The following is a 14,445-nucleotide window of genomic DNA, read 5'->3' as shown; positions in this document are numbered from 1 at the left end:
CCCGTGAGACCGTCTCACACAAGTTTTTGCCTTTTGGAGTGAGTCTTATGTGAGACCGTCTCACAGATCTTAGTCTGTGAGACGGGTCAACCCTACCGATATTCACAATAAATAGTAATATTCTTAGCATAAAAAATAGTAATTTTTTGTGGATGACCCAAATAATAGATCCGTCTCACAAATACGACTCGTGAAACCGTCTTACACAAGTTTTTGTTATAATAATTATTATTGTTATATTAGGATCAAATTCCAATACAATACACATTGTAACGAAACGAACTCAATACTACAGTATGCCATTATACAATTATTAAAGTATTATTATTTTTTTGAAATATTATTGACTAGTAATTCAAAACTCTGCATTAAAGTCGTAGTTTTTAAATTTTTCTTTCTATTTTAGGTTTATAACAAATATAAAATATAAAAAAAATTAAAGAATAAAATGTTGCAAATCTAATTAGGAAGAATTAACCTTACTCTTAATGAACTTGTTGGGTAAAAAAGTATAAATAAACATACAGAAAAAAGGATGTTAAAATCATGTACTCTATTTGTGAAATCTATACAGTTGAAGGTTGAATATGTAAATAAATGTGAGAATATCTGCAAATTCGGCGATTTTCACAGTTTCCAGAGCTCAAGCACCACCACTGTCCGAACGGCTAATGGCATTCTCCTCTGTTCCCAGATTTTCTACCTTTTCGACGTTTTCTTTACATATTTCGGAACGCTCTCCAAGTATTCAGCTGCCCATTAATCATTCTTCCAAGTTCAGAAACGGGGATTACAGAAATACGAGGCTTGAATGTAAATTACAGCGCTGTCACGCGGGAGCCAAGGAGCAACGGAGTGGTGGGTCGCCGGCGACGAAGAAGAAAAAGAAACCCAGTAGCAAGAATTTGATAGAAGATGATTTTGTCATCGAAAAAAGTGGTGGGGTCGGCGGCGGTGGTGGAGTTGAGGTGCTAGAGTCACCGTCTCAGCCGGGGTACGCTGCGTTGCCGCTGCCAAAGCCGCCGGCTGGTTTCGTGTTGGATGAGCAAGGGAGAGTTCTGATGGCTTCTAATAAACGTATCGTCAGAATCGTGAGTTTTTCGCTGTTTTCGTTTCTTATTTGTGAGAATGCGTGCTTATTCGCGCGTTTTACGACTGTGCTTTGTTTCTGTTTTGAGATTTTGATCGTAGTTTGTAACACGAGAACTGAGTGCATTTGGAGTGCATTTTTTTACCTTAGTTCGAACAGTGTAGGGGTGGATTTTGAGTAACTTTGGGGCTGCATCAATTCATTGAAAAGCAAAATGACATTCTCTGGGAGAGGAGCTGTTCGAATCAATTGCTTTTGATGGGTAAATTAACAACTCGTCTTTCAAATTTGTTGCAATGGAATATGGGACTTGTGATTATTGGATTCGAGTCATTTGACTGTTTAAATGAGTAACCCGGGATGATTAGCCAACTTTGTGTGTGGTACAAAATTCGGAATCCAAAAGATCATTATAAAGTGTAGTCTGTGGACTGTAAAGTGATAAATTCCAGTTTCAAGATAGTCATAGAACTTTTTTGCGGTTACCAAAGTTCTTTCATTTTGTTTAGGAATGTGATTCATCAGATAGAGTTGTCTATTTTTATCCTCCTTGAAAGAATTCAATTTTTTTAGTGGAGTCTGTGAAAACAGATAGTTATTTAAGAGAAAGAGTGACGCTTCAATTTGGAACTAGATTCAGGATTCTGTTCATCGACTTGTGTGTGAGTTATACTGCCAATATTTTTTAAATTTTAATGAATTATGGAACAGTTTATATCACTTAACTTCGGTTGACTGGACATACAGAATGTTCATTTTTCATGTTGTGGTTACGATCGATGATTATCTGCTTGATAAATCTCTGAAGGCATTTGTCTCTTCAATGATGGATGAACAATGTAAATTAATCTCATTGCATAATGGATGTGTTTTGTGTTTGATGTGAGATTTTATTATCTCGTTTTTTTCATCTTGCTGAGAATTTCCTGAACAGTAAAATTTTCTCCATTGTAAAGGATTCCAAGCCAGGTTGGGAAGGCAGTAAAAAAGTTTTTCTAGTTGTTTGATTTTTAATAACTTGTATATTTTCTTCGGGGAGTTTCTTGTTCTTTTCTGTGCTTCAATAATTTTTTTTATTTTGTCATTTTTTTTTATTTTTTTCTCCTGTTAATTACACTATTTATCCATTTTTTAATTGATCATCTCGTCGCATTCAACAGTTTGTTGTTAGTGGTTTATAATAACTGGGAGTTACTTGCAGGTCGATTCTACTAATAACCTTCCCTTGGATTGTGTTATAAGGAGGATATTTATAAATTCATTTGGAGATGAGTGCATGTTAGTCTGCCCAGTTGATATGTAAGTGATATTGCAGGTTGTGATCAAGTGAATCATTTCATTCTTCTGTGAAAAGAACAGTTATTATTTACAATTCTGGCAGGCCTGTTCAGATTTTGAAGAGCGTCAATGTTGAAGGATGGTCTGCTGTAAGTCTAAAATCACTACTTCAGTTAGATTCAATGTTTTAGGTACGGCTAAAGTGTTTTTTGTCAAAATACTTTCTTAGTCACGAATTGCATTTGCCTTTTTGTTCTCTTTGTGAGAGAAGCTGTCTCATTTTTGAATCCTTTTTCTTAAAACTCATGCCTGAAGGTGTATTTATTATATGCTTGAAGGTGTATTTTATTATATGCTTGAATTGGGAGGTGCATTGTTTCTTCAATATATGCACAGGGTATCTTTCTTAGTGGGATCCTAATTAACATCCGTAGTGTCACGCTTATGGCATAAAGCTTTCTTAATGCTAATCAATGAATGTTACAGATCACCTATTGGTCATTTTTAACATTCAGGTGGTTTGGAGCATTTTTGTTAGAACTCCATTAGCGTTTTTTTTTTGCCCGCTGGAACTTGAAAATAAAGGGGAAAATGTGGCACTTGCAACACACATGGCCTTTTCTTGTTCCAGAAACATCTTAAACTGCACTTGTATGTGGTTTTGTTGTTGAAGATCAATTGATTATCCTTACAGAGCTAATTCCTCCTCCCCTCCCGTTACCTAGAATTAAAATATTTTGTGCTCATCTTCTTTACAGGTCAGTGATGAAGAAGTTGAGGCAATCCTCCCCACTGCAGCTTATACCCTTGCCAAAATACATATGCATCTCGTACACAGCGGGTATGTCAAAGAATCGATATAATCTTTAAATCATAAGCCTTGATTTTTTTTCTCCTGGTATTAAACTCGTGACAAATTGCTTTCTTGTGTATGTTGTCAACTTTCTTCCTTTTCTACCTTTAGATTTTGTTACACGGCACGAGGTGGTTTTTGCTATTCAGAGAAAGACATATTTGAAGTTCACATAGGTACACCTCTCTCTTCAAACATTTTCAACCTTTAGATTTTATTACACAACACGAGGTGGTTTTTGCTACAGTGAGAAAGGCTATTTGACGTTCATGGTACATGATGGATTCTTTAATCCACATATTTGAAAATAAGACAGCAACACAGAAGAATGCACACAAAAAGTTCCATGTATAACCAAATATTGCTATTCAAAGTTGAAGATAAACCCAGAGTAAAGATGCTGAATATCTAACAACTCCCTCCCTTTATATTTCCCTTCCCACATGGGCCTTAAACCCTTGTTCCCATCTATTTGGTCCGTAATATTGAACAGTACACCTCTCTCTAAACATGTTTAAAGCTTGTTCAACCCTCCTTGTTACCCCTTAGTTGAAATGGTTCACAAGCTTGATGTGTTTGACTATCTACGTTCCATGGATATGGGTACGGGCATCGTATCGAATACGATACAGATACGGCGATACAACAAATTTTGAAAATATAAGATACGATATGACTAAAATACAACAATTATAAAAATATATATAAATATTATATATATATATATAATGTACGACTTCAGAGCAGTGATTTAAAAAGAAAAAGCTAAAAAAAAACTGAAATGTATCCGAAACACGTGTCTGCGGCGTGTCCTCGCCGTGTCTAAAACGTTTCCGACTTGTCAGCCCTAAAAATGTCAATGACACGGATTTTGCCGTATCTGACACGCGTATCGTGTCGTATCCGTGTTCGTGTAATATCCGTGTCCGATACTTCAGATTTTTTTTACAGTGTCTGTGCTACATGGTTGATTGCGTAAGAAGATCAATTTTTTTTAATTTTTAAAATGCTTAAGAGGATCAAGTTGTAAATTAATTAATTGGCCATTTTGTCGATTCGAGCATGGTTTTGAAAATCGATGAAGTTCCCTTGTGAGCTTTATAGCTTCGGAAGTTCGTAGCGGAATGTCAGTAGGATTTATTTTTTAAATGCTTAAGAAGATCAAGTTGTAAATTAATTAATTGGTCATTTTGTCAATTCGAGCATGGGTTTGCAAATCGATGAAGTTCCGTTGCGAGCTTTATAACTTCAGAAGTTCTTAGCAGAGTTAACGTCAGTAGGATTTGACATGAGTGACTTTATTTAGAATACTGTGAATTTGCGAGTAAGCCAATCATCCGCCTCTGTATCTACATGAAGTTATCGCTCATCACATGCATCTGTGAAAAGCTTTTTGAACATATTTTAAACGGTGTTCAATCTGCATCCACTGATAATCGGGATTTTAAGTTGCCATGTCTTAAAAAACATTGTATTTCAAGAAATTACTTTTTTGTCTTCACATTCTTATTTGCTACTGAATTTCAACTTGTTAATGTTTTGGTTTTTGTAGATGGTGGTGAAGATGTAGATGGTTTGCCCACTGAAGGCATTGAAATTGCTTGTTTCCATCTGGTATGATATTTAAACATTTATATTGACTAGATGTGCTAATCATGGAATGTAATTGTACATGATCTCGCTGTTAAGTGAATCGGTCGAGACCTTTATGGATGTTGCACAAGCTTAAAAAGCGCCTGCACATGATGCTGATCTATTAAATAATGATATTTGAGTGAAAAATCAGTTCATATTATATATATTTTCAAAGTTGATTTTGCTAGTTAGAAAGAATTTGATTGTTATCAATAGAGTATCATGAACGAGGTTAAAAGGGTAAAGGAGATTGCACAAGGAGACCAAACACAAAGCACTCGAGTGCTTTTCCTCCAATCTTAGAGTCTTATACTTGTGCCTCTTCTGATCTAAATAATTTTTCCATGCAGGATGGTTCTCATTATATGATATATACGCCTTCTGACCCTCTGTTGTTCGTGGCTGTCAAGGTAACTGTTAATTTTTTTAAAAAAATTATGTAATCCGAATTTATATTATTGAGATCACGATAAATTCTGGTCTGTAGTTAAGTAGGATTGATTTTTCTAACATATTTATTACCAAATTAATACCTCTCTGGAAGAGTGATTTTTATGTTCTGGCTAAGAGATTGACACAGTTTAGTCTTATTGGCATTCTATCATGCATGTGAGTCTCTTTATAATCAACCACATAAGTCCTGTATTATGTGCTCCTTCCAACATATTCATACCTATTTAAAATTTAACAGTCAATAATTAGTGTAATTATTTGTGTTCAAGAAAACTTCATTGTGTTCATTGTTCAGTTTTTCTTGAAATTTCTTAATTGCACAAGCTTGATTCTTTGCCACAAGGACGTATATATCTATAGCTCAATCCTCCTTTTCTTGTTGCAGGATAAAAATGGTGCCTTACGAATAGCGGATGATGTAAGCATTCTTAGACATACATATCTTTTAGTTATTTATTTTTCAACTCTTGTGCCTTTGTAGTTTAAAGCAACACTTGAGCGCTTCACGATATGATTTACTGCAATATTTGCTCTCTTCTAATAAAGTGAAGTATCACATACGCAACTTTAAGATAGTCGTGATTTTACTACATAAAGTTCAATGCTGAGTGGTTGGCATTACTGTAAATTTGATGATAATATCATGTATCTTCTAAATTTTTCCAGATGAGTTATAACTCCTTAAGATAAAATTGACTCTTTCACTCTTGGAAACAGGAACTTTTGGATGATCTTGCTGTAGTCGGTGCAATAGATGAAGAGACTGAATTCAATGCCTTAGTGGTATGTATGCCAGCTCAGCTTCCCTTACTGAATCAAGCTAAATATCTTACCTATTCCCCTCACATCTATTGCTGTACTTAGCAGGAAGAAGAAGCAGCTCTTCTTGACTCGTTACTTGGAAAAAGTTGATTCAATTGTCATATTGTCGACAATAGAAAGCAGGGTTACCCATGTTTTTTGTTCATTAAAATTCATGGCTGGAGTTGCTTTAGAATACAATGTATAGGAATCATGTACTCTTACCATTTTTCAAAATGAATGAATATAAGGCATTTCACCAAGGCTTCGACCAAATTTTATCAGAATCTCCCGAGTGTTTTGATATCTTTGGGGTCCGATCGGTTTACTTGGATGGATGAGATCGAATGCGATAAAAAATTGTGTGATTATTACAATGTTTTAGTTGGAAGTGGAATATTAATGAATAAATAATAATATGTTGAGTTTGATGGATTAAAATTTCAATAATTAATAACATCTTTTCCCAGAGACAACAGAAAGTATTGACACATTTTTAATTCGGATTTCCAAACTTTACATCATAGATAAAAGGGAATCTCTATAATTACATATACTAATCTTTGGTGCTGCTGCATTTGAAGAAAAAAATTAGTGTACACTCTGCTGACCCTACTGTTATGTTCATTAATGTTCTTGGTATGTAGAACAACAATGATGGTGTCCCAGAATGTGAATGCTATCTAGGACCCGAGACTTCTTGAGATGACATGTAAGAGAGAGAATTGTATGAGCTGCTAGTATTAGTACCCGTTGGCTGTCTGTACAACCTTGGCTGGTTTTGCTCATTGTCTTCTCCCAATCTTGACTCCTCAGTAAATCTCCTTCCGTAGAACCTCAAAAAATTGAGCGATTCTATTCTTGGTTCTCCCAAAGGCATTACACCTTCTAACATTCCAACCACATTGGCCATTGAAGGCCTTAAGTTGGGTTCTTCTTGCACACAGCACAGAGCAATCCGCACGAGTTTCTCTATCTCCTCTCTTGCAACCCTCCCCATCAACCTTGGATCTGCCAGCTCCATGTAACGTCCTTCCTCGTGCATGTCCAATGCAAATAGGGGGAAGTAAATTGGTCTTCGCCCAGATTCTGCCGATGAAGGAGATGACTGGCTGTTCCCCCTGTTACTGTCGGTCCTTGAGTTTGCACTCCTGGTTTGAGGAGAGGAATTCTTCTTGCCTCTTATGATTTCCAGAAGCACCATTCCGTAGCTATATACGTCTGTCTTGTCTGAAATTGCTGAACTTGTTAGCCATTCAGGAGCTAGGTAACCCCTTGTGCCTCTGAGAGTTGTAAACCAGTTCGATTCTTCAGGACTCAAGAGCTTTGAGAGCCCAAAATCGGAGATTTTCACCTGAGATTTATCGTGCAAGAGAATGTTCTCTGGCTTGACATCACAGTGAATGATCTTGTGTTCACATCCAGTGTGTAAATATGCCAACCCTTTTGCTGTTCCAAGCGCAATTTCATATCTCTCCTTCCACTCCATAACAGGTTCACCACGAAAAAGGGTGCCATCCAGAGACCCCCGATCCATGTACTCATAGACCAAGAATTTTTGCCCTCCATGTGCACAGAACCCCTTCAGTCTCACCAAATTGATGTGGTGAATATTCCCGATAACCGCAATCTCTGTCAAGAATTCTTGTGCCCCTCGTGCTCCCAAACAAGTGATCTTCTTCACCGCTACATCCGTACCATCTTCAAGAGTACCTTTATATACCGTACCAAATCCACCAGAACCAATTTGAGTCTTGAAATTCTCTGTTGCTATTACAAGTTCTTCATATCCAAATCTTACCGGCAACCCAGGTATGGAAACAAAGTCCATCTCTTCCTCAGCAGACATGGGATTACCACGGCCCAACTTGGAATTTGTACTTATGCTCCACCTCTTTATCCGACGTCTCCTCAACCAAATCAGCAATGCGACCACAGCGATAGCCATCACCACTGACGATGGCAGCAATATCGCTGCCAAAACCGGGAAATCCGATTTCTTGCTCTCTGTAACACCTATTTGAGTTCCTACGAGTATAGTCTTAATGTATCCTAATCTATCCTCATCCGTGGGCGAGCTCGATTTTGTTATCATTGAACCTATTTGGTTTTCAATCACGTAACATGATCCGGAACCCTGGCTGTAGAAAAACCCCAAACAAGAACAGTTGCCAGAGCACAGATTCATACAGGCAGTAAGGTTCGAATAATGTAACACAGGATTGGAAAAGTCATTGGAGAAATAATCCACATCAACCCCCAATGGCGAATACTTTATATTGGTTATATTCGGCTGTGATCCATTACAAGGACCTGGCAAAGCCAAAGACCCATCTGTTGGCACACAAATCCGATTGTTCGTCCTGGGATCACTGTGGAAACCCGGTGCACACTGACATATTCCTCCATTAGTACAATATCCAAGCTTCCCACATGTAACTGGGATTCGGCAGCTATCATCAGGAGCCTTGAACTCTTGCTTGCTTGATCCACCACTAAATTTCAAGACGCTAAGCACCCCACTATAATCCAACTTCATAATCCGAAAAGCCGATGGGTCGTCTACAACGTCATCAGAACTATACAACGCAATTCTAATCACAACTTGTGTACCATTTTTTCCCATCAGATACACTCCTGTATAATTCATCACCATGTACTCAACAGCCCAATTAGTGTTCCTGGCGGCATTAGCTGTCATTGATAGTTCCCAGTAATTCATCCCATTCCACTGCAGCATTGCGTCGCTGTTTCCAACTACAAAAGAATAGATGCCCTCAGCTGGATCCCCATCTTGATAAGAGGCCACCAACGATTCTCCAACGTTTAATCGTTGCCCCGCAACAATCACGTCAGTGGGGAAATCAAAACTTTCCCACACGGTTTTGTTAGCACCGTCGAGCATGACCAGGTTGCCGGATTCAATCAGCTGCAGAGAAGAAACCGGAGCAAGATTCTGCGGCGTTGACCAAATGGGTATCTTCTGATCGTTGAAAAGAGTCATCCCATCGCTTGAAAACCGGAATTCCGACGATTCTGAAATCGGGGTATTACGATTCGCGGACCAAATAATAACTCCTGAAGAAACGTGAACAACAAGAAGGTAGAAAATTCGGTTTTCGGGTTTCGGGTTGATTATCCGGGCCTCGAAAGACCCGTTACGAGAAACCAAAAATGCACCGGAGGAATCTATGTAATGGTAGTAAGTAGCCGTGAAGTTCGGGGTAATTGAAGACGGAACCGTGCCGGACAGAGCTGAGGGAAAGAGTGCACAGAACAAGAAGATGATGGCAATTCTTGGGTTGGAAGATGAAGTCAAAAGAAATGAAGACCAAGCAACGGTGGCGGTGGTGGCAGAGGACCCCATGCAGTCCCACGGTGGAGGTGGAGGAGGGGGGAGCAGAAATTTGATGACGTTTCGTGGAGGGAATTTTCTTCAAATCTGTTGATGTTTAGCCTCATATAATTTGATCATGGTGGCTGTAAATTTTACTTGAGGCGTTAAAATGAAAGAAAAAACCGAAAGCGACTGTACACTTGTGTTCCTTTTCTCTGGTTTTGACCATGTGTGAGGGTGGTGGTGGTGGTGGTGGTGGTGGTGGTGTCGGCTCCCGCGGGTCGCCGCCGCTTCTACGGCGGTGCTGGCTATTAAGGCAGACGCCACTCGACGTATGTGTGTGAATACTAAAATCCTCTGTTATTTTACAAGTTTAGATGCTTTTCCGGCCGTTTGTTTTTTAAAAATTTTGGAAACGTACGGTTGGTATTTTTTTAGTACAATGTTCTATTTTATGTTGCATAAACTTTTTTATGTAAATATATTTTATCATCCAAGAAATAAATTAAATTCGAACGTAAATAACATTGATTTTACTGTTTTAATCGCGATTTAAGCGATCTTTTTTTCTAGAAAACTGCTCAAATATAAATAAACAAAAATTTCAAATCATCGAAGATTCTCTAAACAAGTTGAAGGAAAATTAATTTATCACAATAAATATCGAATTAATGAGGTAGGGGCAAGCACAGATGGAGGTTGTGGCAATAAATTCAATTCGCAATTATGTTACAAGTCAACGGAGATAGAAAATATAATATTAATAAGAGTGAGTGTCACGTGAGACCGTCTCACGGATTATAATCTGTGAGACGGGTCAACCCTACCCATATTCACAATAAAAAGTAATACTCTTAGCATAAAAAGTGATACTTTTTCATGGGTGACCCAAATAAGAGATCCATCTCACAAATAATACCCGTGAGACTGTCTCACACAAGTTTTTGCTTATTAATAATCACAATAATAAAGTTTTATTTGTTTTTTTCCAATTTGGCCTTTCAAATAATAGAGTCAACATGTCAGCAACAAATAATGTTTGTTTGTACCACAGTAATATATTATATATTTTTCATCTTTAGACCAAATAAAATTTGAAAACCTAGTTGATGTCGACCGGGCAAATTGGGTAGTAGTCAGGTGTGCAATCTGCCAGGTCGGATGTTTGGATATATGTACGATTCGAATGCTCTATTGCGAGTTGCTGATGGTCTGGGAAGGTTGAATTCCCTGTCGCCTGAGGACTAATGCCCGGGATGATCTGAGTATTAATCCTGAAATCACAGAACGTTAGGAGGGCGCCGGAAGTTGTTCCGGCGTATCCACTCCGACGCTCAAGTCAGTGATGCACGCAAAGGAAAACTTAGAGAGAAAATAAGAATATTTGTGAGTGCTTGTGAATATCCAGAGAAGAGTTACCTCCTTGTGTAGTACCTACAGGGGGTATTTATAGATGAGTCAGATAGGTGACTTGCCCGCAAAGTTCAGGTGGTGGCCACGATTCGGGATGTTGGGCCACGTATTAAGTGTTAACCTTGTCATAGAACGTGAGAAGATGGGTTCCGATATTTCCGGAAGACGTGACGATGAGGGAGAGACTGAGCCTCTTTCCCGGGCGCTTTCCACCCGGGTGCCCCTGAGGTGTTTCTGGGACCGGGAAGCTTTTACTCCGGGTGATGGCTTGCCGAGTAGTTCATTGGGAATTATTCTGACACTTGAGTGCGTAACTCGCCTGGTATCTGAAGATCCGGGATCCTTCTTTCATACCAGCTCTCTGCATGTAGTCGTAATTTGGGATCTCTTCCCTGCTCTCATCTCGCCCGAGTTCAAGTACCCTCCGGGTCGGGAGCTTTACCCGGGCCCGGGTTCCCTTGGGGGCATCACCACTTCTGCTAGTATACTCGAGTGTGCTCATATCGAGGTGGCCGGGTAGAATGCCTCCCTGGAGATTTATACAAGAGCCCGAGCCTATGACTGCCCGGAGAGTAGAGCATGGGCTTGCACCTGCCCGGCTCCAGAAGAATCCACCTGCAGACTTACTCGGATTTGGGAATCTATTTAATATTCCGGGTCATCCATGACTCGAGCTCTTACGGGGTATCACTAGTGTTGTAATTTTTTTATAAAATAATCAATGAATTAAAAAGTTTACTATTGTTGTAATATAAACCAAAAAAGTGAAAAAAAAAACATGTAAATGAACACAAAATCAACAGAAACACACAATGATTATTAGATGAAATAAACAGCTTTCTCCAGTCAAAAAGTGGGAAAAATAAAAGTTAGAATGAATTAAAGTTTGCCGATGTAACACTCTAAGAATCAAATTGTTGATTATATATACCAACACAATCTTAAACATCCTATCGTCAAAATATATTCTTCCTTAACTAACTCGCATCGAGAGCGAGGGAGATTACGCATTTTGCTGATCACGAGCATCCATTGATGATCTTTAACGAAAGCCAGGAAATTTCCTTCTGTTGCAATGCATGTGGTGTTGAACCAGATGATCTTGTTTTGCTTGGGAAGGCACCTCATGAGCAGCACTTCATGTGTAGCAAATGCGGGAAGTCGTGCAAGATAAAACATGTTAGCCAACCCCAACACCCCACGGTAGCTATGTGCAAGGAGGCTTTAATTTGCTGCTATGTGACGTTTGTGGGAGAAAACATTACGGCGTTCTCTTCACGCGCGTCATCTGTGTAGTTTTTGGATTCATTCGTCTTATTTCTCAACTTTGTAAATGTAGAACGCCGCAGACACTTTCTCTACCTTGTTTATCCTAGTCCATTTTCAACCACCTATATCCTAAATTTCAGATGTCTTATTTGCAAAAACAAGACATCAAGAATGTATGGGGCTTATGTAGTTACGTTTGCAGTACTTCATCTTCCGGCTATGTCGGATCATGATATAATTTCAAGCTTACAACACTAGCGGATAAGACGATAGTAGGGATCTTTCCAGAAAAATACAACGCTGCCCATTCTTTGATCAATTTGCAAATTTCACATCGATAATATCTGATCGTTGATTCGAATTATGATAAAACCAACGTCATGCATTGTTTGATAGATCCACCTTCTAGGTTCCATTTTTGTTGAGTGGTTGGCGCTTTTTCCAAGCTTTATATTATATCACAATCAATTTTTAGAATAATTCAAAGCATCTGATTTGGTTGTGTGAGCTATTGATTAATATGTGAAAAATCTTGAAAAATCAAGAGGCTTCGACTGTTTTTATATAGGGAGATAAAAATATATTAATTAATTATCTACTAAATGAAAAATATTACACTGTCATATTCTATGGTATAATTTTTTATGCTTCAAATGTTACACGTGCAATTAAAAAACATAGAGCTTAGATAACAGCTTGTCACATGATTAAATTCTTCCAAATCCTTTAATTATCATTTATTCATATTCCAAATATAATCATCTTGAATAAAGTACTACAACATTATTTACTATATTTTGTTTCCAATATCTTTGGTGAAACACAAGCATTTATGTTAACATCGGGGCTTGGACTTTATTCAATCCCAAAAGCTAGTTGAAAAGGGAAGATCGTCCAAGTCCATACATACAACTCTCAGGGATTTTATCCAATCGATGTGAGACAACTAACACATTCACCTCACGCCCAGGAATGAACATTTGGAGCGTGAAGTTTACAAATTACCCAACGGTGCGCAGAACAGGTGGGCCAATTATGAGCAATCAAATACATAACAGTGAAATTCGAGCTCTAATGTCATGTTATGATTGAGACTTGGACCTAACTTAATCCCATAAAATTTTCTTTTTTTTTTACTACTTCCAACATAATACAGAGGATGCTTGTTGTAACACCTAAAGTAATATGTAAATTCCCACAGAAAAAAAACCAGGTATGTATAATTAATTTAATTAATATATTTGAGATATAATAGAGTAATTTATTAATTTGATATTGGTATATATTCCGAACATACTTTGCACTAAAATTAAAATTTCTATAAATTCGGTCCTGCTTATCTTTATCTAATAATTTACAAAGCTAGCGAAGACACTGGCTTTTTTAATTTTATTTTCTTTTTGTTTTTATGCATCTCAATTAACACAGAAACCACAATCATTAAATTTATACACCAAAAAACTACACGACTCTTCGAACATTTTAATCAAACATAGACCCTTCAAACTACTTTCTCAAACATTCTGATTGACTGAACTTAATAGATGAATTATCTTAAAATTGTATGGTCGGAATTTTGATTTATTCAAGCGTCGTAAAGATTCCTGAAAGTAAAAAACCCGACTTTATTTTTTTATTTATGTATCTATATAAAAGGCGAAAAGGTTCGATGATGTACCCACAATTGAGAGCCTTGGAATATCGGAATGTTGAGATGAATACGGAATGTTTTAGGATTACTTTTCTTTGCATAAAAGTTTGCTAACCCTAGTGATTTCTGCTCCAGAAAATTTGAAGGAGTGTAACTTTCAATTTTCAGAGATATAGGTTTTGTATCCTGGAGGTTAATTCTTTGAGACCTTTTACACCACAGAAGTGGGAGGAATTAATACCTTAAAGAAAACACATTTGTGTGCCTAACCTATACAGTCCCATTTCCTCATCTTTTCGGTTTCACTTCTTTACATAAATATATATATATATATATTGGTCAAATGCAGGTGAATGAATATAGTACTTATTATGTAAATACATATACATTACAATCCCCCACTTATTTACATAAAGTAAAAAATACACAATACAAACTAACTTTACACAGTGAATAGCCATGAGTGGACTTTGCCTTTAACTTATGGTTGAATATGCAACGTTATGGAAACATACTCTCACTATGTATTACTTCTTGCTCCTTAATCTTGGCAGCACTAATTTGAATATGGGCCTTGTGCTGGATCCTGGTTTCACAAGTACTCTAGGAATCTACCAATATAACCCACAAGAAGCGGCCTCTCACTTCTTTACTTGTGTAGGTAA

At 37.6% G+C, this 14,445-nt stretch overlaps 2 protein-coding genes and 1 long non-coding RNA gene across 4 annotated transcripts; 2 read left to right on the top strand and 1 right to left on the bottom strand.

Moving 5' to 3' along the window:
* Nucleotides 1-586: 586 nt before the first annotated feature.
* On the top strand, nt 587-6,399 carry LOC140807223 (uncharacterized). 2 transcript variants are annotated; one of them, XM_073164018.1, is made up of 10 exons: nt 587-1,091; nt 2,292-2,389; nt 2,472-2,517; nt 3,127-3,209; nt 3,333-3,397; nt 4,774-4,835; nt 5,207-5,266; nt 5,695-5,727; nt 6,027-6,092; nt 6,174-6,399. In XM_073164018.1, exons 1-10 carry the CDS (start codon nt 672-674, stop codon nt 6,219-6,221), a joined length of 981 nt encoding a protein of 326 aa, XP_073020119.1. In that variant the 5' UTR covers nt 587-671; the 3' UTR covers nt 6,222-6,399. The 2 variants fall into 2 exon arrangements, with proteins under 2 accessions (XP_073020119.1, XP_073020190.1); XM_073164089.1 differs by having other exon boundaries at nt 588-1,091; nt 6,177-6,399.
* Nucleotides 3,407-3,930, top strand: LOC140807350 (uncharacterized). The gene is made up of 2 exons (XR_012112677.1): nt 3,407-3,569; nt 3,612-3,930. It is a non-coding gene; the product is annotated as an uncharacterized lncRNA (long non-coding RNA).
* A 155-nt stretch (nt 6,400-6,554) lies between the features above and the next one.
* On the bottom strand, nt 6,555-9,831 carry LOC140807152 (G-type lectin S-receptor-like serine/threonine-protein kinase At5g35370). The gene has a single exon (XM_073163906.1). The coding sequence runs from the start codon at nt 9,475-9,477 to the stop codon at nt 6,790-6,792; it is 2,688 nt and encodes an 895-aa protein (XP_073020007.1). The 5' UTR covers nt 9,478-9,831; the 3' UTR covers nt 6,555-6,789.
* Nucleotides 9,832-14,445: the final 4,614 nt, after the last annotated feature.

Source organism: Primulina eburnea, chromosome 1 (assembly GCF_022965805.1).
Source record: "Primulina eburnea isolate SZY01 chromosome 1, ASM2296580v1, whole genome shotgun sequence".
Lineage (NCBI taxonomy): Eukaryota > Viridiplantae > Streptophyta > Magnoliopsida > Lamiales > Gesneriaceae > Primulina > Primulina eburnea.
Note: the sequence above shows the minus strand (reverse complement) of the source record. Positions and strands in the feature narration are given on the sequence as shown.